Raw genomic sequence first — 22,905 nt, 5'->3', positions numbered from 1 at the left:
TATCTACTTGTGCAAGTTGAGACGTGGCATAATACTATCCAAGTGCTTCCTAAACCACAGAAGTAGTAGCCAAATAAGCTGGTTCTAGTCCCCAATGACAAGATTACAATTACACTGTCCCACACATATATTATACTCCTTGCTATGTGTTATATATATATATATATACACAGGGAGATGATCTTTTAAGAAAATAGGGAGAAAAATGAGAGGCCCAAAATCGCTAGCCTCACGTTCTCCTCAGCGTGTAGGGAACGGGTTGCCTTATCCCATATCCACACCACTCTGGCTATAGCTATATCCTCTCAAACGCACACATTGTCTCTCTCTCCCTCTCTCTCTCAACTTCTTCTGGCCTGGCCCCTTCTACTTCCACTTCACCGCCTTTAATAAGCTCAACTAGAGATAGTTGAAGAAGACGACCACCTACATCAGTTCTCTCAGCATTTTCCACTCTGTCCTTACAGTATTTATATATTATTATATACATGCATCAGCCATAAAAAAAAAGAAGAAGAAAAAAAAGAATTAATTCAATCTTTTTCCATACCATCTCAATTTCCACCCCCTCCAATCTATCAGAAGTTAGCATTTGCATTGTTGAATTCGGTTACTCTGCTTAATCAATTTGTAATGGTAAACAAGTTGTCTTAGTTTGGGAATACTATTTATTTAATTTGTATTGATTCTAATAGTGTGAGAGTTTGAATAGAAAGATTGAATATTGGGCAGTCATTGTTTAGTTTGGGACAGAGATTCGTTCGACTGTATGTATAGAATTCGATAAATCCTATTCACAGCATTGTTATTGCCGTCCAAGTTTGGTTTGAAGCTAGTCGCTAGTTTTGTTCAATCCAATAGTACGTTTAGATGCAAAATGGCTCCTAAAACAGGAAAGGCGAAACTTCACAAACCCAAAGGAGACAAGAAGAAAAAGGAAGAGAAAGGTCGGTATTTTCCACGCAACCCGTCAACTTGATCATTTTTTCTTCTATTTTCTGTTTGCTTCTCCGCCAAAATTTTATGTTTTCACTGCTGCCTCATTAATTTCTCTTATTAGACAACTGATCAATGTGTAAATCTTCAACTTTCTTTCTTCCTCCTTAATTTTCACATCTCTAGTTTCTCAGTAACCAAACAGAATTTTACTATTGTAACTTTGTGTATTTTATATATACACTTGATATTCTGATTTTTCTACCCTCTTTGTACAGTTTTGCCTACTGTAGTGGAAATAACGGTAGAAACGCCAGATGAGTCACAAGTGACGCTTAAGGTTAGCATTAGTTTTTGACACGCTCGCTCTATGTATCTGGTGTGCGTGCGTACTTGGCTGTGTGTGAGCGTACGATAAGGGGGTGTTGTGTATGTAACATTTCGTCGCTGTTGTTTTTCGGCTGATTGCAGGGAATATCTACGGACAGGATCTTAGATGTGAGAAAGCTTTTGGCGGTCCATATCGAGACATGTCACTTGACCAACTACTCCTTCTCACACGAGGTACTATATATATATATATATATATATATATAGTGTGCTTTATTGCAATGTACTTTTTATATGCCTAGCTTATGTGCGCTGGTGGCCCATCTTGATTGTCCCCTTCTTTTGGGGTTGTATTTGCCATTTTGACCATTGCAAATTTTATTTTACTATTTCAAGCTACAGAATTATGACCATTTTTTATTATGGCATGTAACTGTACCACGAGGTATTTGGGCAATGGGCACTCTTTTCACTCTCCTTTACCCCCAAATGTTTGTTGGGTGAATGGTTTAAGTTCTAATGAGAGTGTGATTCTTATTATTTAGAAAAAAATAGTGTCCGATTACATTTTATTCCAGCATAAATTTATTCATTCATATTGCATAGTCCATAATCATCATGATTCGATTAATGTTATCTTTAATAGGAGTTGTATGAAAAGAGCAACAATGGGATCTTTATCTTTTGAGGCATTCTTTAAAACAACCGGATCCTCCACATCCAAGCTCCAGTAGATAATGTTTTGTAATACCCTTTTCAGACCTCATTATGAATATATATATATTTTATATGAATCTGTGCAATGTATGGTTTAAATTGACATTACATTTATTGGAAGACGTTCAAGTCCCGTGTCCATTCACAGTGTCTGGCTATAATACAGGTGCACTATTAATTCTCTGGCTGAATTATGGTGATAACCATTAGCGTCCATTCACACTATTTTGGAGGATATATCATCGCATATGAATTGAGTCAACGTCGTATTCACATAATTTTTTATACTATTTATATCTTTTTTATCAAAAATTTTAATTCAGGAATTCTTTTGCTTTTTTAAAATAAAAAGTTGCGGACGGACAAAATAAATATGCCCTTTGCGAAGATAACAATTCTGAACCTCTCCTACTATGCATCGGATGATTCTGCACTTGGAATCATAAATGGTGTCAATCAAGCCCAAAGTTCCCACAATTATAAATTTTAGTTGGATACATTTTAAAAAAAATTGTATTTTATATTTTGCCTTTTACTTTTTTTTTTTTTTACTTCATTTGTGTTAATTATACATATACTGTTTTTTTGGATGAATAATTCTACATATATAATTGATACATCAAAATTACAATAATTATCATATAAAACTTAACTCTATTTTCTTACTTGTGACCGGTGTAACAGGTGCGAGGATCAAAATTGAAAGATTCAGTAGAAATTATCTCTCTCAAACCTTGTCACCTCAGCATTGTGGAAGGTGAGACAATTCAATATTTCAATTATGTTTTCTATTATATAAAGACTTTTTTTCACTAGATCAGCATTATTTTTGTCCTAATCTATGATTTTTATTTTATTTTATTATTTTTATTTTTAAAGTTCTTGGATGTTTGGATAGGATGTAAAGAAAAAACCCACCAGAATTCCATGGAAATAAAAGGAAATTTATCACCCTTCTTTAATGCTGCTGCCAAATAGCACAAATCAGTATCTTAATTGTGAAAGCATTCATGGCATCAACATTTTAAGGGTTGAACTCTTATTATATTTAGAAAGAGTAAGACTCAGGACTTAAGGTTCGTTTGTTTGGATATAAAATATATTTTAAAAATTTTTTAGTGTTTGATTGTGGTAAAATATTTACTTAAGGAAAAATATATTATAATTTTACAAAAATAATTTATTTATCAATTTTTTGCAAGTTATTTTATACGTTCCGTCGGAAGAATACCTTAACCTTGACGTAGACCAAACTCAAAAAGTGTAAATAAAAAAAATATTTTACCTAAATAATAAAAATATTTTCTGAAAAAAATACTTTATATTGAAACAAACGGAACTTGAATAAAAAAAATTCTCAACCAAAAAAAAAAAGAAGAAGAAGAAGAAAAAAGAAAGGAACTTCCTTCCAAGGAAAGTAGAACTTGATCTTTTTTTAATCCATATGTAAAAAATTTGAAATTTCTGAAGATAATATGGTAAATTTATGCAATTATAATAAACTTGGATGTACTGATTTTTTATTTATTTAAAAAAAATTGAAATTACAGAGGACTACAGGGAAGAGCTAGCTGTCGCACACATCAGGCGGCTACTGGACATCGTCGCCTGCACCACCTTCTTTGGCGTTTCATCTTCTTCTCCCAAAGGCACCGGTCGAACGAGCCCCAAAGAACCCGGTCCGAAAGATGGCGAGGCCGGTCCAGACAATGCGGGATGTGAAGCCGCTTCGAAGGCGAGAGGAGGTGAGAAGAAACCGAGTTCGCCCACTGGTGGGGGCCAGAGAGGGAGACATGGCGTCAAGTCGCCGAAGACGGAGGTTTTCGGCAACGATGTTGGCGGCGAGTCGGGGGAGAAAGGTGACGTGGCGGCGGCAATGTGTCCTCCCCCGAGGCTCGGGCAGTTCTATGATTTCTTCTCGTTCTCTCACCTTACGCCACCAATACAATGTAAGTTTTACTACTTAAAATGTGTGCGCTTTTGTAGAGATAGAACTAAAATTCCGTTGTCAAGGAAACTTTGAAAAGTTCGGAAAATAAGGCCATGGTCGCGTTTTCATTGTCATTTGTGAAATTGTGATCACTATTGATTGTGGTTTGTTTCTTATTTGAGGGGTTGGGACTTAATACATCCAAATTCGGTTAAATTGTTTAATTTCAGAGAGTTCTTTTTGGTTGGTTCACTTCACTTGTAATTCACTTGTATTTTGGTTTTGCAGACATTAGGAGATCCACACGTCCATTTCTTGAGGATAAAACCAAAGACGATTTTTTTCAAATTGATGTATGCTTCCCCTTTTTAATCCTTTTTAGTTTCTATATATATATGAAAATATTATGTTTAACCCTCCTATCTTCGAAGTAAATCTTATGTCAATTGGGTTGGGTTGAACGTGTAAATGTATATACAGGTTCGGGTTTGCAGTGGGAAGCCAATGACAATTGTTGTTTCGCGACAAGGGTTCTATCCTGCTGGAAAACATATTCTTTTGAGTCACTGTTTGGTTGGTCTGCTGCAGGAGATCAGCCGGGTCTTTGATTCTGTGAGTAAAATCTGATTTCCCATGTATTTTCATTGAAGTTGTTTTGTTTCGTGCCTCTGTTTCTCTTGCAGCATTTCCACATGTTTGTGCACTTTCCCGCTGCAGTTTATGTATATTTATCATTGTTTGAAGTTGGTTTATGTATGCAGGCTTACAAAGCTCTCATGAAAGCTTTCACTGAGCACAATAAGGTAAGAAAATTTCACAATCTTCCACCCAGATAATGTTCTCAGAGATGAATGCAGTTACATATAATTTAATTTATTTTTTAATTATTTATTATTTATTATTATTTTTATTTTTCAGTTTGGGAACCTCCCTTATGGTTTTCGAGCAAACACATGGGTTGTCCCTCCAGTTGTGGCTAACAACCCATCTCTTTTCCCACCACTTCCTGTAGAAGATGAAAACTGGGGAGGAAATGGGGGTGGACAAGGAAGAGACAGTAAACATGATTACAGGCAGTGGGCAAAAGAGTTCTCAATTCTGGCAGCAATGCCTTGTAAAACAGCAGAAGAGAGGCAAATTCGAGACAGGAAAGCATTTCTACTGCACAGTCTATTTGTCGATGTTTCAGTATTTAAAGCAGTTGCAGCCATTAAACATCTCATTGACACTAATCAATGCCCTCCAAATATTCCCACTGCTTCAATTTTGCATGAGGAATCAGTTGGAGATTTACTTATCAGGGTGACTAGAGATGCGCCTGATGCAAGCACTAAGTTGGACGGTAAAAATGATGGAACTCAGGTTCTTGGGATGTCAAAGGAGGAGCTTGCCAAGAGAAACTTACTTAAAGGCATAACAGTAGACGAGAGTGCAACTGTTCATGTCAGTAAAATATTTATGTATAAATTTTCTTGATTTTAATTCCATTGCTATAGATTCTTTTTCATTATTTTTTGAAGTGGGTATAAAAAATGCTTAGTTTACATCATGCTATTGCAGGATACATCTACTTTAGGTGTTGTGGTCGTTAGACACTGTGGTTATACAGCTGTTGTGAAGGTTGTGGCTGAAGTAAATTGGGAGGGCAATTCCATACCTCAGGACATTGACATTGAGGACCAGCCTGAAGGAGGTGCTAATGCACTGAATGTGAATAGGTGAGGGCGATAAGATTGGATTGACTTGTTATTTGTTATGGACCTAAATTGTGTGCATATATTTTATTTATCTTGTACCACTAAAGGCTGTATTGTGTATGCCTACTGATTGAACAGCTACTTTCTTGGACGGCATGCAATGGTTTTGCTTCATCAAACAACTATAGTTTATTACTTACTTTGCTAATTCCTTTTCAGCTTGAGAATGCTATTGCACAAGCCACCCACGCCTCAATCATCTAGTGCAGTACAAAGAATACAGAGCACAGATTTTGAAGATATGCGTTCTGCTAGGTCTTTGGTAAGGGAAGTCCTGAGGGAAAGTTTGCTGAAGTTGCAGGAAGAAGCCACTACACAAACAAGTTCTATCAGATGGGAGTTGGGAGCATGTTGGGTGCAACATTTGCAAAATCAGGCTTCAGGAAAAACTGATTCTAAGAAAACTGAAGAAGCTAAGGTTGAGCCAGCTGTAAAGGGTCTTGGAAAGCAAGGTGGATTACTAAAGGAGATAAAGAGGAAAACAGATGATAGGAGCAGCAAAGTAGAGCTGGGAAAGGAAGTTACTGTCAGTAACAGTCTTGACATGAACAAGAAATTAGATACCATTAATCAGAAACAATTAGAGAAACAAGATGAGGAAAAGGAAATAATGTGGAGAACGCTGCTTCCTGAAGCAGTATATTTGCGCCTTAAAGAATCAGAAACTGGTCTTCACCTTAAGGTTTGCTACCTGCTTCTGTAACGGGATATATATTTGCTATATTATTCTGCTTTCTTTTCAGAACTATGTAGATTTTGACATTTGAGTCTTGAGTAGTCTCACCTATACAAGGTTATAGAAAATGAACTTCTTTTTGATTGATCCTATGTAGCCTTCTTGAATTTTGATACATATATAGTATGGTCCCATGGCAGTCGCCTGATGAGTTGATCGAGATGGCACACAAATACTATGCTGATACTGCACTTCCAAAACTGGTTAGTTCCTTAATAGTATCAACATTTTCATTTCCCCTGAGGTTTTTTAAGACTATGTTGGATTACTACAACTTCGACTTTTATTAGGTGGCAGATTTTGGGTCCCTTGAACTTTCACCAGTTGATGGAAGGACATTGACAGATTTTATGCATACCAGGGGTTTGCAAATGTGTTCCTTGGGGCGCGTGGTAAATGCTATATATCTTTCCCTTTATTTCATATTCTTCTGCTTCCTTAGTGCTTCTACTGCTGCCACTGCATTATTAAGTCTTCAGTACTTTCCTTTCTTTAGTAGTTTATGCTCCTCAATACTTTAATAAAAGAAAAAGAAAGAAGTGGGAAAAAACTAGATGGAGATGGTAGTCAAGTGCACCAGTTATGAACTGAATGAAGGAGATGGTAGTCGAATGCACTAGTCATGAATTGAATTAATTTCTAATGGAGAAAGGAATGCCATTTGAACGTGATCAACTACATAACAGTAGTACTGTTTTGAGGATGAAATGTTATTTAAAATTATGATGAACTTTATGCGAGTTATTATTTGCGATTCAACATATAGGCATGTGTCATATGAACGCCTCACAATTGCTTTGCTTCTGCTGGAATGGTTAAGATTAAAAATGGGTTTGTTGGTTATAACAGTTGTGGAGATCTTGATAGAAGAAAGAGTCCCTCAAGTGAGTGGAGATGTATGGTTAAAGAGTACAGAGAATATAAGAGCTCAAGTTTGGGGGAAAAATTGTGTTAGTTCTTTATTAAGTTAATATGTTGATACCATGTGCGATGTTGTGTACTTTTGAAATGGACCAATAAACACTAAGCTTCTAGGTGGACTAAATCTGCCTAATTAAAATCTGAGGTGCACAATGCACTATTAAGCCATTTAAATTAATGACAAATTGTGTCAGAGAAGGCACTTGGCAGGAACTCACTGTACTGGCTTGCAGGTACCTGAAATCACAAACCACTCAAGATTTCAGGTTTCATCCTTTTTGAGCTCTATAGCTAGATTGAGTTCATCCTCTACCTAAATAAGTTTTCTTATTATAATAAATTTGCTTTTCAATGTGATTTTTTCCCCTCTCATTTTCTGGTTACTTGTACATCTGAATTAAATTATCAATAACACTACTTCTACTTATATATGGCTGGATGGCTTGTGATTTTGAAGCTTATTTTATCTTGCTTTCCTCTGTACATGTCAGGTAGAACTTTCAGACAAGCTCCCTCATGTGCAATCACTCTGTATACATGAGATGGTAGTTCGAGCCTACAAACATGTATTGCAAGCTGTTGTAGCAGCAGTTGATAATGTTGCTGAATTGGCCGGGGCTGTGGCATCATGTTTAAATATATTGCTAGGAACACTGTCTACAGAAAACGCTGATGCAGACGTTACTAATGATGATACATTGAAATGGAAGTGGGTGGAAACTTTCCTTCTGAAGAGGTTTGGGTGGCGATGGAAATCCGAAAGCTTCCAGGATCTAAGAAAATTTGCTGTTCTCCGCGGGCTTTGCCACAAGGTATAATGATTTGCTCTTGGTTTAATTGGAGGTCTTACCTCACACCTATTCTTCATTTTGCCAGTATTTTAAAAGGAATCATCTTTCGCTAGGTTGGACTAGAGCTTGTTCCCAGAGACTATGATATGGACTCTGCATATCCTTTCAAGAAGTCAGATATTGTAAGCATGGTCCCTGTATATAAGGTAAAATACACAGACAATTCATGTCAGGAAATGTGCGTTGAAAGTTTATCAGGATTTCTTTATAGCCTTGACGTATTCAATTTTTCATACAGCATGTTGCATGTTCATCTGCTGATGGGCGTACATTGCTGGAATCATCGAAGACTTCCCTGGATAAAGGCAAATTGGAGGATGCTGTTAATTATGGCACTAAGGTAGAAAGTAGTATCTTCTCTTTTGAAGTTATTTGATGGTTTTCTAATGAATCCAATAATTATTTGGACCCATATTCCCTATTGAATTTTGAAGGCACTCTCAAAACTAGTGTCAGTCTGTGGCCCTTATCATCGAATGACAGCGGGGGCATATAGTCTTTTGGCTGTAGTACTCTACCACACGGGGGATTTTAATCAGGTATGTGCTTTATAATACCTGGATACTCCTTTTCATATATCACGGGACTGGTGCTATGCTTCTATGTGGTGCCGGTTTTGTCTAAAAAAATCAAGTACTTTCCATTGATAATTGTCATATTTTTGACTTCCTAATTCATGCTATGTGCATCCAAATGGTGATGGGCTGACCACAGTGCAGCCAAAGCAGTCTTGAAGGTGAACAAGTGTATATAAAGATTGGAAGGTGTCTGGTTAGTTTTATAAGCATAGTCAAATGATTGTTGACAGTCATTGACATTTAGAAGATCATATAAGTTAAAAAATAAAAATAATTATAAAAATATGAGGGTTCAGAACTTCTAAAAGATATTGTAGCACATAGTTTGTTTTCTTCTTTTGCCTTACTAAAATTTCTTGTTAGTTGTTGGAAAAATTGATTCTTTGACTAATGCCGTTGCCTATCCCACCATGCCTGGCTTGATCCATCTCCCCAGTTTGTGACCTAGTTCACACCTAGAGCAGCAACACAAGGAATTTAGGGCTGGAATATAAGAACAACCATATAATTTAATTATATATTAGAGGAATAAAATATTTTTTTTGTAGATGAGAGGAATAGAATATGTATTTTTTTGACTTGTTTTTTCATGCCACACTTATAAGCATGGGATGTGAGTAAACATGAGTTTGTTTACTGATTGCATATTGCAAATACATGAACACTCAGAAATGCAAAGAATTCCTTATGCACCTCCATGGCCACTTCTTCTGTCTATTGTATTATATTGTGCTAATATGCATTTACATGTATGATATGAATTAGACTAATTTGCAATGCTTATAATTTGTGTTTGATATTTTGTGGAAGACAAATAAATCAGAAGTGCACAAATTGGACAAAGACATTAGAGGCTAAAGCATTTAAAGTCAGAAGCCTAAATCTTTAATTAACAATTATGAGTTAACGTTAAGGTGTTTTTTTATTTTTATTTTTTATTTAAAAAATCGAGCATTCTCATTCTAAATCAACTTCATTTTTACTCAATTTCAAGTGTCATCTTAAAAATAAATATATAAGACATCTGTGACCAGATGATTGCTGTTTTACATGTGATTTAGCATGATCACACTGTTGTTAATTACTTGATCAGGCTACTATATATCAGCAAAAAGCATTGGATATCAATGAGAGAGAGCTCGGACTTGATCATCCTGATACAATGAAAAGTTATGGGGATCTAGCTGTTTTCTACTATCGACTCCAACACACTGAGTTGGCCTTGAAGTATGTTATCTAGTATTCTGAATTGAAAAATGTTCTCCGCAGCTTTTGCATGGTAGTTGTTTTCCTTTTGGTTTGGCATTGCTTTCTATAATAAAAAGGGCTAGCACATTGCATTGCTTTCTTTCATGCAGATATTTATATTTGTGTGATGCGGTTAAAGCTTATCCATGTTTTATTTATTTTTTGGCGTAAATTATACTTGCTTCATTTATCTTCTTTTTTTTTTTTTTTTTCTTCTGGTGAGTCTTTGCTTCATATATCTCTCAAACAATACATTTAGGAATATGAACCTGACATTAGATTCACTCTGAGTCTCCATCAATTCTTATAAGTTACTATTAGGTCTCAGTGGGAAGCAAAGGAATTTTATAAGTGCCGATTACAACGGAGGTAGTATACAAATTTGGAACCGTGTGCGGAGGTGGTATAAAAATTTGGTATTCACTGAAATTCTATTCGTTCAACAGCAATGCGGGATTCAAAGATGTTTTACAGTGAATTATGAAATTGATCTATTTGTTCAAACAAGTTTGTCTGTAAGTTAATTATCGAAAAAAAACTGTCTGTCAGAAAAATAATATCATAACCACTTGAAAGAATAACTGATTCAAATAACTATTTATTAAGAGCCCGTTTGGTATTGTTTTTCAACCGCTTAAAACCGCTTTTATTTTAAGAAATTGCGTTTAGATGTGTTTGTTACCAATTTTAGCTTAGTAGAGCTTTTGAATGTAGCTAAAATTTCTAGCTTTTAAAACTGCATTCTGGGTAGAGTATCTATATTTTAGGTAACTGTTTTTCCTTGGACAATTTTATTCTTTTTTAGTTTTTTTAAAGACAATTGTGCGGCTTCTTTTAGAAAGTTGTTATTATCACATATAATAAACATTCTATTTAAGGACATTATTGTAAAATTAGCGATAGAAGTGCTTTAAAAATTATTGTTACCAAACAGATTAAAAAGTAATTTAATTGTGAAGAGTACTTTATATAATGTATCACCAAACACCTAACATACTTTTTACTAATCGTAATATTTTGGCAGCTCTACAGACGAGCACTTTTAACATTCTAACAACAACGCCAAACGGGCCCTAATAAACTGTTTCTTGCCTTTTCCATTTAGTATCACTAAAATGATTTCAAGTTTTCTGTTCTGCATGAACTCTCAATTTGTGAGGCTTTAAAATTATAGTTGGGTTATTACTAGATAACAGAAGTCCAGCCGACGGAAAATAATGCTAGAAGAATCTTAGAATAATGCTGCCTATTGTATGGTTGGGCAGAGGTTATTAGAAGTTTGTTGGTTTAGTGATTTCGAAGGTAGAGAAAGTTGTAGGCGATGTGGATCGCAAAGGATTGAAATTTTCTTGGTTTTGAGGTTTATCATTGCTGGATTCCTAGAAAATTAGTGGTTAGGATTTTGGATTAGATATTTTAGGGTTCTGTGTGCTGGATAGAAGCTAAAAGGTTATCTGAAAGGTTAGTATTATAGAATTTGATTTTTGGGATGAAAAACCAAAAGATAAAGAGCTGTTTGTAACAAGAAATGTGAATTGAATTGTAGAGAAAACAGAAGGAGAAGTGAATCTTCTAGAATCTCACCTCATAGGGTTAAGGTTACGTCACATAATTACTCAAACCTTTAAAAAAATTCTCAAATTATTAGTATTCAACTCTATTGCATTGATACATGTACACTGTTACATTTCTCCTACTTCTATCAGACATGCATTGTAAAATGAAAATTCTGGAAGTTTGGCAGATGGGACCATTCTAACTTGATTGCATTACCGAAAACAAAAACCTGTACAGTCCATGTCCTTTATTTCTTGAATTTACCCAAACACCCCTTTTGTCGTATTCATATTGAAAGGATAATATAGATATTGTTTATTTTGTAATAAAAAGAAGTAATGTCCTAAAATATAAGAAAACATAAATAAAACTATTTATGCAGCATGTCAACTTAAAATTAATATGAAATAATACCTAACCAGCTAGAAATTTGATCACACAATTTCCTAAGCGCCCCCTTGTGAAAATGTCAGTTTGCCTCCTCTCATGTTAGCAGGCTCTTCACGACCAGTTTAACTAAAAGTTATTTTGACCACGAAAGTTTTAACTAAGAATATCAACTTTAATAACAGAGTGCTCTGTTAGGCCGATCAATTGCTGAGTAATTTCTCAGTTTGGCATACCGCATGGTAATTGGTAAAGCATTATACTTTTGAGTAGGTTTTTAAGTTTGAGAAGTTTCTGCCAATTGCCTATCTGGGGCAAAGATGAAAAACAAGAAAAGGGATCTGTTCATCCAAGCAACTAGCTTTAACAGCATTTTTGGTATTGAAATGTGACAATTTCTCAATTGTAGAGTTTGGTTTATTCAAATATCCTTTGGTAGTGAAAAAGGGGAGCCATAGTTCAAGCTGAAATATTTCTAAGTCAAGTGATGGTCTGGCTCTAGGCAAGAAATGGTTTAACTTGTGATTGCAGATGGATGGCCTTAAGAAATGCTGAACTCCACCCCCCCGCGCCCCAAAAGAGAACCCAATATAATTGGGGTACTTTCATAGCCTTATTTCTTGATGGATTGGCTTTTCATCTTTACCCATCTAGGTGAATAAAAGCAGTCATATTCTCAAAAGAGTTATTCAGTGTGGAGTATAGGAAGGTGCCATGACAACTTCCTAAAAACAGAAGCTTCTCTTGAGCAAACAGTACTGGTAAAAGAAAGCAACTAATGGTTTTTTATTCTTGAAAATTTAGCATTTTTGCACTAAAAGCCCAGAAGATGTTTGACATATTTGACTCAATAGGCATCAAGGTGAAGTCCTTATATCAAAGATGTATAGCTTACACTTGTTTCTTTCTATCCCAGGTATGTAAATCGTGCATTGTATCTATTGCACCTAACATGTGGACCATCTCATCCAAATACTGCTGCCACCTATATTAACGTAGCAATGATGGAAGAAGGTTTGGGGAACGTCCATGTTGCCCTTAGATATCTTCATGAGGCTCTCAAGTGTAATCAAAGACTACTTGGTGCTGATCATATACAAGTAATCTCTCTCTCTCCCCCTCCCCCCGTCTCTCTCGTGTATTGCAAGCAAGGCTATATCTAATAAGGATTAATGTTACAAATAAAGGTAATTTTGATGCGTATGGTTGCAACCTTATATAATACATACAAGATGGAATATAACATACGGCTTGTGTTATTAATCAAGGAAGTAAATTTTGTAGCTGTTGCTATTAACAATAAAATGGGCTGCAAAAATGAAAATGTTTAAACTCCAAAAAGGATAAAGCAAAAATGAGATGTTTATCTTTTCTGTTTTGAACTTGATCTTGAATTTCCTGATTAAATTGAAATAGTTCCTGGTTCTGACTAGACTGAAGCAGAACATTGATTAAATGATATGCTTTGTCAATTTATAATTCATGGAAATTGAATTACTTCCTTGTTTTTAAATGTACATCGTAGTTTTGATCAGAAACCATTCATCATATGAGTGTAAATACTAACTAATCTAACTAATTTTGATGTACATAAATTGCTTTCATCGTGTTGAATGACAGTCTATACAAAGAGACCAAAAGCAAGTTTGTTGTATGGGGGCAAATTACATAGGTTTGAATGGTTCCCAGACTCTCGAAATCTGCTCTCCCTTTGTTAAATATGAAATTATATTAAAATACCACGATAAGAATTTCAATTAGGCCTCGGTGCCAAATCCAAACATGATCAAACAAGTTGAGTTTAAAGATTCAAATCAGATATTGCTAGCTCTATATTTTAACTCTTAAATGTCTTTCCAATTGGCCAATATCACCCACTGATCAATAGAGAATATTACCACTTGCATGTCTCTTGGAATATGAAATCTCACCAAATGCTTGTGTAAAATTGTTGGAGCAGTATATTTTAGCCTGCATATGGTCATGTTTAACCTGTATATCTGGTTTCTTCAGACTGCTGCCAGCTATCATGCTATAGCAATCGCTCTCTCTTTGATGGAAGCATACTCCTTGAGTGTTCAGCATGAACAAACCACTCTACAGATACTGCAGGCCAAGCTTGGATCAGATGATCTACGTACACAGGTAAGATAAAGTTCCACCTTTAGTAATTGAGCCTCACATTTGGCCCTTATCCCTCAACTTTATATGTATACTTTTGCAGGATGCCGCTGCATGGCTTGAGTACTTTGAGTCCAAGGCTCTGGAACAGCAGGAAGCTGCACGCAATGGTGCTCCAAAACCAGATGCCTCTATCTCCAGTAAAGGTCACTTAAGGTAATTTATTTGTTGTGTTATTTGTGTGTTCTTTTCCCTTTTTACTGGTAAAAAATAATGCTTACTTTGCATATGCTTGCACTTAATCCAAAAGTCCTGTGTAGATAGCTTGTAGTCAAACTATTATTTGATGGATTCCTGAATTCTTGAGTAAGTGAATATAGTTACTAGTTAGATAGTTTGTTCTTTCACCAGTACAGTTATCAGTACATGGTTTCTCTATGACGGGCATGCTGATACAAAATCAATCTTAATACATGATTGTGATGTCAAATTTCTTGTTAGTGGGTTTCTTTTTGTTGTTATGTTTATGCTTTTAATATCAGAATTTTTTATTTTGTTCCCTAAATTCTGGATTATATGGTGTAGATTACTAAGTTATATCTACAAGAACCTTTATAAAAACCAAATTAAATAGACTTTCCTTTGAAGTGGTTTTGATACATTTGCCCCTCATTTTGGTCAGCAGTTACCATACCACTAACATTGGATATTTAAAAAAATATATAGCATATTATCTTGAGTTCATTTGAATTGCATGTCATATATAAATTATAATACTTTCTTTTCCTTCCTGGACCAGTGTTTCAGATCTATTGGATTACATAACACCAGATGCAGATATGAAAACCAGAGACGCCCAAAAGAAGCAAGCTCGTGCAAAGGTCACAAAATCATGACTGTTCCCAGTTTTATTCTCTCATCTCACTTTATTTTATTACTAAAATATCCTGATTAAAGTTCCTCCCTAATCATATAGGTTAAAGGCAAACCAGGACAAAGCTGGGAAATGGTCACAGACGAATTCCAGAAGGATGAAATACTATCACCAAGCCACCCTATTACAGAAAACTCTAGTGACAAAGAGAACAAATCTGAACTGGAGAACAAAACTGGATCACAGTTTGCAGAATCAATGGAAAAGAAACCTGATTTGCTTCTAGCAGATGCGATGGTATTGAACCAAAATGATGATCTGGCACGAGATGATACCTCCAATGAAGGATGGCAAGAAGCTTTCCCCAAAGGTCGCTCACCTACAGGTCGTAAGACTTCTAGTTCGAGGAGGCCAAGCCTCGCAAAACTGAATACCAACTTTATGAATATCTCCCAATCATCAAGGTCTCGAGGTAAGCCCAGTAATTTCACATCCCCAAGAACAATTTCAAATGAGTCTGCTTCTTCAACTGGGTCTGCTCCTGTTCCAAAAAAGTTTATTAAGAGTACAAGCTTCAGTCAAAAATTAAATAACCCTACCAGCCCAGCGATTGGGACAGAGAAATCTGCCAACCCAAAGTCAGCCCCAGCTAGCCCCGCTTCAACTGATCAAGGTGCCAAGTCTACTCCAATTATAAGTTCAGTAAGCGTTCAGGGAGCTGGAAAACTTTTTTCCTACAAAGAAGTTGCTTTGGCTCCACCTGGTACCATTGTGAAGGCAGTAGCGGAACAGTTGCCAAAGGAAAACCCTCCCAATGACCAAAGTCCTCAGGTTACTAAGGTGAAGGTAGTTGCAGAAGCAACTCAAGTTGACCAGATGACAGCAGTGAAGGATGCGGAACAAGAAAAACTTCATAAATCAATTGAAAAAAAACAATTTCCGGTTTCTGATGAGGAAATGAAAAATACTGTCAATGAGAAACAAGTTACAGAAGTGGTGGGGTCTGTTTTGACGGAATCCTCAGAGGGAGTGCTGAGTGCAGCTGCTGAAGATAGAGAAGTGGAAGCTGAGACAGTTGCAGAAGTAAATAGTGTTGCTGTTGAAGGCACAGAAGCAAACTCTGGAGCTGTAGTTGATTTGGGAGTTGCAGAAATTGATTCTTCCAAGGATTTGAAGTCTATTGCTTCTAAAAGTGCAGTTCTGGAAACAGAAGTTGACAAATGCCCAGCAGCTTCCTCTGATTTGGAACCTCTTGCTGTTCCAATGGAAAATACAACTCTCTTGCTGGAAAAAGATGCCTCCATTTTGGAAGAGAAAAAAGCAAAGGAAGATGAAAGTTCACATGATGTTCCTAGTAGTAATGGAATTGCAAGTCCTTCGCTGACTGAAGCTGAAAAACAAGGTAGTGGAAGTGCTAGTCCTTTGTCAACGGAAGCAGAAAAGCAAGGTGATGCAGAAACTGGAAGTGAAAACACCAAGAAACTTTCTGCAGCTGCACCTCCCTTCAATCCATCCATAATTCCAGTTTTTGGTTCTGTTCCATTGTCTGGAATTAAGGAGCATGGAGGAATATTACCACCACCCGTTAATATTCTGCCAATGCTTACAGTAAACCCTGTTCGTAGGTCTCCTCATCATTCAGCTACAGCAAGGATTCCATATGGTCCACGGCTGTCAGGTGGTTACAGATCTGGAAATCGCGTTCCTCGTAACAAGCCTGCTTTCCACAATGGTGAACATATTGGGGATGGGAATCAGTTCAGCAATCCAAGAATAATGAATCCACATGCAGCTGAATTTGTACCTGGCCAACCTTGGGTTCCTAATGGCTATCCGGTGTCTCCAAATGGTTATATGGCTTCCCTGAATGGTCCTCCTGTGATCCCAAATGGTCATCCATTGACCTCAAATGGTATTCCAGTGTCACCGAATGGTTTTCAACAATCCTCTAATGCTAATCCAGCATCTCAAAATGGGTTTCCACTCTCTCCAATCAGTTCAGAAGAATCCCCTACAAGTATAACTGTTGAAGTTGGTCCTGAAGGTCAATGTGAAATTGTGGTGGAGGAGAGTGCAGAGAAATCCCCAACCAATGTGGGAAAAGTAAATGAACCAATTGAGCAAAAAACAATAAAAGATCAAACTGGAGGAAATGAAAAACCTCATTCTGATACTAAAGAAAAGTCTCATTCTGATACCGAAGAGAAACCTACGGACGCAGTTGCAACATCTATTGATATTGTTGTGGCTAGTGAAAACTGCAACAGCAAAGCAGTTGAGGAAAAGCCAACCAAGTGTTGGGGAGATTACAGTGACAGTGAAGCTGAAATTGTTGAGGAATGAGTATACATTTTGAAGGAAGATTTTTGTGTTTCTTGAGGTAAACAAGATTTGTATTATATCCCTGTGGACTAACCGAGAAAGACAAGGAAGTTGCAAGCTTAACTTGTGAGAAATAGTTAACGAGGGGTGGATTCCTTTCACTGCAAAGTTTATCATAGTGACCGTAGGGAATCCTGGCTAATATAGTTTGAATTTGATGCAGCAAGGGATGTAAAATATTAACATAGAGAGTCTTGAGGATAATAGGCTGGTATAAGAAAGAAATCTACATAACAGTAGAAGATGCTGCTGAGTAGTTCGTTAGTAAATTAGACCCTCTCTGCTTGAGTTTTGTTGGTTTTACTTTTCAGGCATTACCTCTTGGATGATGCTTGTGAATGGAAATAGGAAGGTCTGGAGGTCTGCTACTACCCGACTTTCATTTTTTTTTTCTTCTTGTTTGTAACCAAATAATGTTGACGTAATAATATCCAGATTTTACATTTTTGTCAATTTTGATAATCTAATAAATAGGCTATTACGAGTAAGCCTGATAAATTCGTTAAAGAGTGCAACCAATTAGATGGTCTTTGAATTCATATTGCTCCTGTCCTGGTTGTGTTATACTAGTAGATAAGGTGCATCATCTTGTACTTCAGTCAGAATCAAATCCTTTGGGAATGGAATTTGAAAAAGGAGAAGAAAGGTCTTGATTCGAATTGTAATATTGTTACCCTATTTGGGGAAAAAAAAAAAAAAAAAAAAAATTTAAAGAAAAATGAATCACTATTCTGTATTTGGATATAGATAGGAATATAAAAGCATCAAATAAGTCATGACTTTCTTCTCCTTGTTGAGATAAACAAATAAGGCATTAGGCTATTAAAAAAAAAAATGCCCAACTTTATTTAGTTATTTTGAAAAAACAGTATTTTGTAATTCTTGTTGTTCAACTTGTTCTCTGAATGACTTGTAGCATTCTTTTCTGGTAACACTAATAATATGCGTCATAAGATCAACAGTAAATGCTTCTAATACTCGTTAAAATTCAGGAAAGTAATAAAACCTCAAACTCCCTAATGGGCACTTAATCACCACATCATCCTATATTTCAACTCCAAGCAGACACTGTCTGTTCAAACAAGAATTAATAGTATACTGAGTGAATGTATGTTTCTACAATAGTGATAAAATGCCATAAATACAACAAAATGAACTACTCTTTCCATAAAAATTGCAGGACAATTTCCTTCATAAGTTCGTACAAGCCAACAAAAGTAGACACAATATATGGATTCTGCTAAGAAGTACTCTCACCATTGTCATGTCCAGCTAAGAGTACCATCACAGGTTGGTCTACCCCGAAGCCAGTCCATAACAACTAGGGTGGCAGCACAATGGGCAAGTGCTCCTGCAACGACAAACACGTGGAAAATCTGATGGCTGTGCCCTGCAATGTCAAAGGCACCTGGCTTCCATCTTTCTGGCACTCTACTTATATAAAACCCAGCTCCTACAGCATATAAAATGGCCATAGCAAGCTCATAGCAAAGGGCAACAAGTATATGTGAATGGTCCCAAAATAGGACTAGGGCATGCACTGCTGGAATCACTCCTGAGAAACCCATGCTGAGAAAAAGAGAGGCCCTGAAGGTTCGGAAACGAGGAGTGGAGAGAGCAGGCGCAAGGAGGGTTGCTATGGCAAGGATACCAAACAATGAAATAGAGGTAAGATAAAAGAGCCGCGAATATGGGTGGCAGGAAAAAGCATAGTAGATGGGTGCAAAGAAGGAGCAGACTATCATAAGGGTGATGCCGGCATAATCTAGGCGCCAGAAGAAGAAATTAAAGCGTCGGGAATGGCTGGCAAGTAGGTGGGAGAGGGAGCTGCAAACCAAACAGCCCATTGCCCCAGCTAAGAATACAAACCAAGGCCACCTAGGAATTACATCATGTGCATTTCCATGTAAAACTGAAGGCTGAGGAATGTGTGGTAGATGTGAATCCTGCAAACAAACATCAAAACGAGTTCTAATATAATTCAAAATTTACTACTCAAACTTGTATATACTAATTAAATTCAAAAAGTCTCCATATACACAAGCTCTTCTTTATTAATTTAAAAACAGGGAGAGATGTCCCAAGGGTGCAACTAATGAGGAATGATCATTATTAGGTTATTAACACCTTTCCTAAGCTTCTGGTAGCTGGGGTAATGTTTCCAACAAGTGGGTAGCTTTGGTTTGGGAGATTTCGTGACCATGCCTCCCTTAAACCGCCATAATTCTTTGTGTAAGTTGAATTTTTGGGTGAAACCAATTCCATTGGAAAGTTTGACTTCAAAACCTTCAATTTGAACACAAATTTGACCTAATTTGGATTTGAAATGAGTGAGTTATGGCCGTTTGAAGTTAGTAAGTCCAAACAAGAAACTCACTGGCCTATGAGGCAGCTCGTAGATGAATTAACCAGATAAATGAATTAATCAATGTGTTAATACTCCAAAGCAACATAAGAAACCTTAATTTTTTTTTTCTTTTTTTCCCAGGTAGGTAAGTAGCACAAGTACATACTACAATGCTCCATGTGAGACTTGAACCACTCACGTCCCCTTTTATAACCTTATAATTGTCAGCTTCTACATTTTAATGTCTAACTAATGACACCAAGCTGAAAATGTCAAATATCTTTCTAGAGAGAGTTACACACGTAAAGCTCAACCTACAAGCCTATGCTTCCTACTCCTTTGCTATCCCAATGTAATTCACAACAATTCCACACCTTAAATTTTGGCGTCTAGGGTATAGCATTTGCTATTTTCTACTGCACGGCTTACCTATCCTTACAGCTTTTCAATTGAGAGTTATTGTGATCAAAATGGTTAAGAGGTTAGCACCTGTTGAAGTTGTTCAGTAGACATTTTCAGACATATATTTTCATCTTTCAACCATCACAGTTTTGATATGAAAGTCCCTTGAAGGATTGCTTAATTTGAAATTCTTGTTTGGTCACCAAACTTCATTCTAAGGTCATCTATTCCTTACAAGGCAGAAATTTCATGGCAGATAAACTACTTTCACAAATCACTAGTGTAGGGCAACCAATTCTATTTTCCTTCTTAATTATAATAATAAAAACAATAAAATAGATTGATGAATTTAATCAAACCAACTAATTTCACCAAAATGGTTGGAAGATGAAACACACCAAACATTCTACATAGTAGAGATCATAACTACCGGTCAGAAAACTCTTCATCTACTTGAATTGCATTAATTATATGCTTATAATTTTCAATACAATTGCTGATAGTTCCTATAAAAGGAGCAAATACACCGTTTTTTTTTTCAAACATGATTACAAGTTCAAAGTTTGTACCGACTAAATAATCTGACAAGTGAAGGACGAAGAGATATATTTACGTCGTCAAGTCCTCCATTCACGTTGGTTAATACTTTTAAGTATTTCACCTTGAAAATGTAATTTATAGAAGTAATATTTTTAATTTTTGATAACACGTGGGCACCCATTTGTCATCTTCTTCACTCAAACAATCAATCTGGCGTTTGGTTAGGAAAAAACAGGTACTCGTATCACTTAAGACATGAGCTAAGCCGTTCTGGGAATAATAGCTTCAACTCTGACGTTAAAAATTTAAAATTCAAATTTGTTGGGAGGTTAATTAAATGGGCGGTTTTGAAATTACTTTTAATTGATTTCATTTCATTCAAAGACGCGGGTTAAAAAACAACAAAGGATTCAAAGACGTGTGTGGGACTTCGGACATTTTCAAAGTTGTCCAACTTAATTGATTTCATTTAATTAATTGGTACAGCTGGGGGGTCATGAAAGTACTAAGTCACGTGACCAATATGGGCAATGATAAAGGAAACGAGCTGTCAGCTAAAGCATTTGTACTGGTGATGAATGATTAGTAATGGGCTAGGAAAGTGGGACCTACACTCGCTGCCTGATAATGTGGGTGTCTTATCATTGCCCTTTATTCTCTCTCATAAAACGACGTTTTTAGAGTGACAGAGAGAAAGAGAAACACTCACCGGAAAGAATGCGTCTGAGCTGTTGGAGTCCTTCGTCGTCATCGTCATCGTCATCGTCATCAACGCTCTTGGAACGCCAGGTCTAGTGCGGTCCCACATCAAACATTCTTATTTAATAAAAAATTAGCTCTAAAAAAAATAGACTTCATATAAATTATCAAAAATTTGAAAATTATTTCAATTCTAATCACACAGCACAAGAGAGCTCTTTTAACTACCCACTCCTTTGGGATGAGTTTTTCCGGTCAACGAACCTGAAGAAACTGAAGATTAAACCATCGATTGTCGCCAACTCCGTTGAGCTAATCACCGTCAACGCCAAAAATATCAAGAAGCCTCCCAAATGCCTACAAAAAGTTAAAATTTTAAAAAATGAACCTCAAATTGAGATGGAAATTCAGACGAGTCTGTTAAATAATGATAGATAGATTGATTGATGACTCACGTCCAAATGTTTAGGGTTTCGTTGTGCCAAGCGAAGACGCTACTCAAACTATCCTTCAACGGCCATTCACACCTGTAATAGTCCAATATGAACTCGTTATCTTTCAAGTACTCCGGCAACTCCTCGTACTTCACCAATCGCCTCTCAAATCTCCCCTCCTTCTGCTTCTTCACCACCGTCCGATCCAAGTCAACTCGGTCCCTTCTATCTTCTCCATTACCGAGTTTCGCGCTCTTGGCGCCTCTCCGTTCCATTTCAGCTGGAAGATCCGTCTCTCTCTTCCGGTTCCGGCCACTCTACTCCGACCTCTCTTTGTCTCTCCGGCTATGTGTGTGTGTGTGTATATATATATGGAACTCTTATAAAGTGGGGTGGTTCAATTTGGATGAGAAGTATATTTATAATCAGCGAACAGAGCATGATCAAATTTGAAAAAGCTACACATCAAGATAACGTGAATTTGTATACAAGGCTGAAGGCTGTGCTCATACGGTTAGTATTCCTGAATCACGCACGTGGAAACATATGCTTTACTTGATTACGGAAAGTCATTAAAGGATTGCCATATAATTTCAGTTTTTTTTTTTTATAAATAAATTGTACTAGTGTATACAATTTTTATTGGTTTGATCTTCATTCAAGTTTGGCGGAAGGTTATAATCGTAATTTAGGTGATGAATTTAGTGGGAAAATGCGTATGAAAATGTAGTTAGGTTGACTAAAAGTGAGCTCAATTAAATTAAAGAATCTTCCTAATGGGCCCAGAATGTTAGACTGGGACAGGATTCCACATTTAACTACAGGCCAGTCCATCAGCTTATCGGGCAAGGTTAAGGGCTGGGCCTAGTGTTAAGGACACATTAATGTTGACTAAAGTTAGTGGAGACATAAATGGACAAGGGGTGTGAAATAAAAATTTTCTTACAATTCCTTCATTTCGAGTAGAGAGGTTTTTCCTAATCTAATTTTAGTCTAATTTAGGTATATAGTTGAGGAGGTCCAGGACGACATGGGCCGGATCTGACTTGGATCTGACTTGCAAGTACGACATCCGGTCCGTACAGCTGGGTCGGCCTATAAAAAGACACTGCCATATGGGCCGAACGCGAATAAGCCCATCAAAGGTGACCAGGACTT

At 36.6% G+C, this 22,905-nt stretch overlaps 2 protein-coding genes across 2 annotated transcripts; one reads left to right on the top strand and one right to left on the bottom strand.

Annotated features, from left to right (window-relative positions):
* Positions 1-190: 190 nt before the first annotated feature.
* On the top strand, positions 191-17,778 carry LOC132278134 (protein REDUCED CHLOROPLAST COVERAGE 2). The gene is made up of 23 exons (XM_059779950.1): positions 191-947; positions 1,215-1,276; positions 1,408-1,500; positions 2,668-2,740; positions 3,534-3,932; positions 4,202-4,266; positions 4,394-4,525; positions 4,675-4,716; positions 4,832-5,356; positions 5,474-5,631; positions 5,830-6,352; positions 6,547-6,609; positions 6,697-6,798; positions 7,819-8,139; positions 8,232-8,324; positions 8,417-8,518; positions 8,613-8,717; positions 9,850-9,983; positions 12,865-13,048; positions 13,962-14,093; positions 14,173-14,285; positions 14,869-14,950; positions 15,046-17,778. Exons 1-23 carry the CDS (start codon positions 878-880, stop codon positions 17,284-17,286), a joined length of 5,814 nt encoding a protein of 1,937 aa, XP_059635933.1. The 5' UTR covers positions 191-877; the 3' UTR covers positions 17,287-17,778.
* Positions 17,779-18,400: 622 nt separating this feature from the next.
* LOC132278135 (heptahelical transmembrane protein 3-like) lies at positions 18,401-22,444 on the bottom strand. The gene is made up of 4 exons (XM_059779951.1): positions 21,769-22,444; positions 21,578-21,670; positions 21,324-21,405; positions 18,401-19,271 (listed from the first exon to the last, which is right to left on the bottom strand). Exons 1-4 carry the CDS (start codon positions 22,020-22,022, stop codon positions 18,588-18,590), a joined length of 1,113 nt encoding a protein of 370 aa, XP_059635934.1. The 5' UTR covers positions 22,023-22,444; the 3' UTR covers positions 18,401-18,587.
* Positions 22,445-22,905: the final 461 nt, after the last annotated feature.

This window comes from Cornus florida, unplaced genomic scaffold, assembly GCF_030987335.1.
Source record: "Cornus florida cultivar Cherokee Brave unplaced genomic scaffold, ASM3098733v1 CherokeeBrave_3.0.0_Hap2_Chr10, whole genome shotgun sequence".
Taxonomy (NCBI): domain Eukaryota; kingdom Viridiplantae; phylum Streptophyta; class Magnoliopsida; order Cornales; family Cornaceae; genus Cornus; species Cornus florida.
This window is presented reverse-complemented; position numbering and strand designations above follow the sequence as displayed.

Coding starts and splice junctions, on each gene's coding strand:
- LOC132278134 (XM_059779950.1), top strand. CDS start 878: ATGGCTCCTAAAACAGGAAAGGCGAAACTTCACAAACCCAAAGGAGAC. Junction 13,049..13,961: donor TTGGTGCTGATCATATACAA/GTAATCTCTCTC, acceptor TGGTTTCTTCAG/ACTGCTGCCAGCTATCATGC. Junction 14,951..15,045: donor AGAAGCAAGCTCGTGCAAAG/GTCACAAAATCA, acceptor CTAATCATATAG/GTTAAAGGCAAACCAGGACA.
- LOC132278135 (XM_059779951.1), bottom strand. CDS start 22,022: ATGGAACGGAGAGGCGCCAAGAGCGCGAAACTCGGTAATGGAGAAGAT. Junction 21,406..21,577: donor TTAATCTTCAGTTTCTTCAG/GTTCGTTGACCG, acceptor GGACCGCACTAG/ACCTGGCGTTCCAAGAGCGT. Junction 19,272..21,323: donor GCTCAGACGCATTCTTTCCG/GTGAGTGTTTCT, acceptor GTTTGTTTGCAG/GATTCACATCTACCACACAT.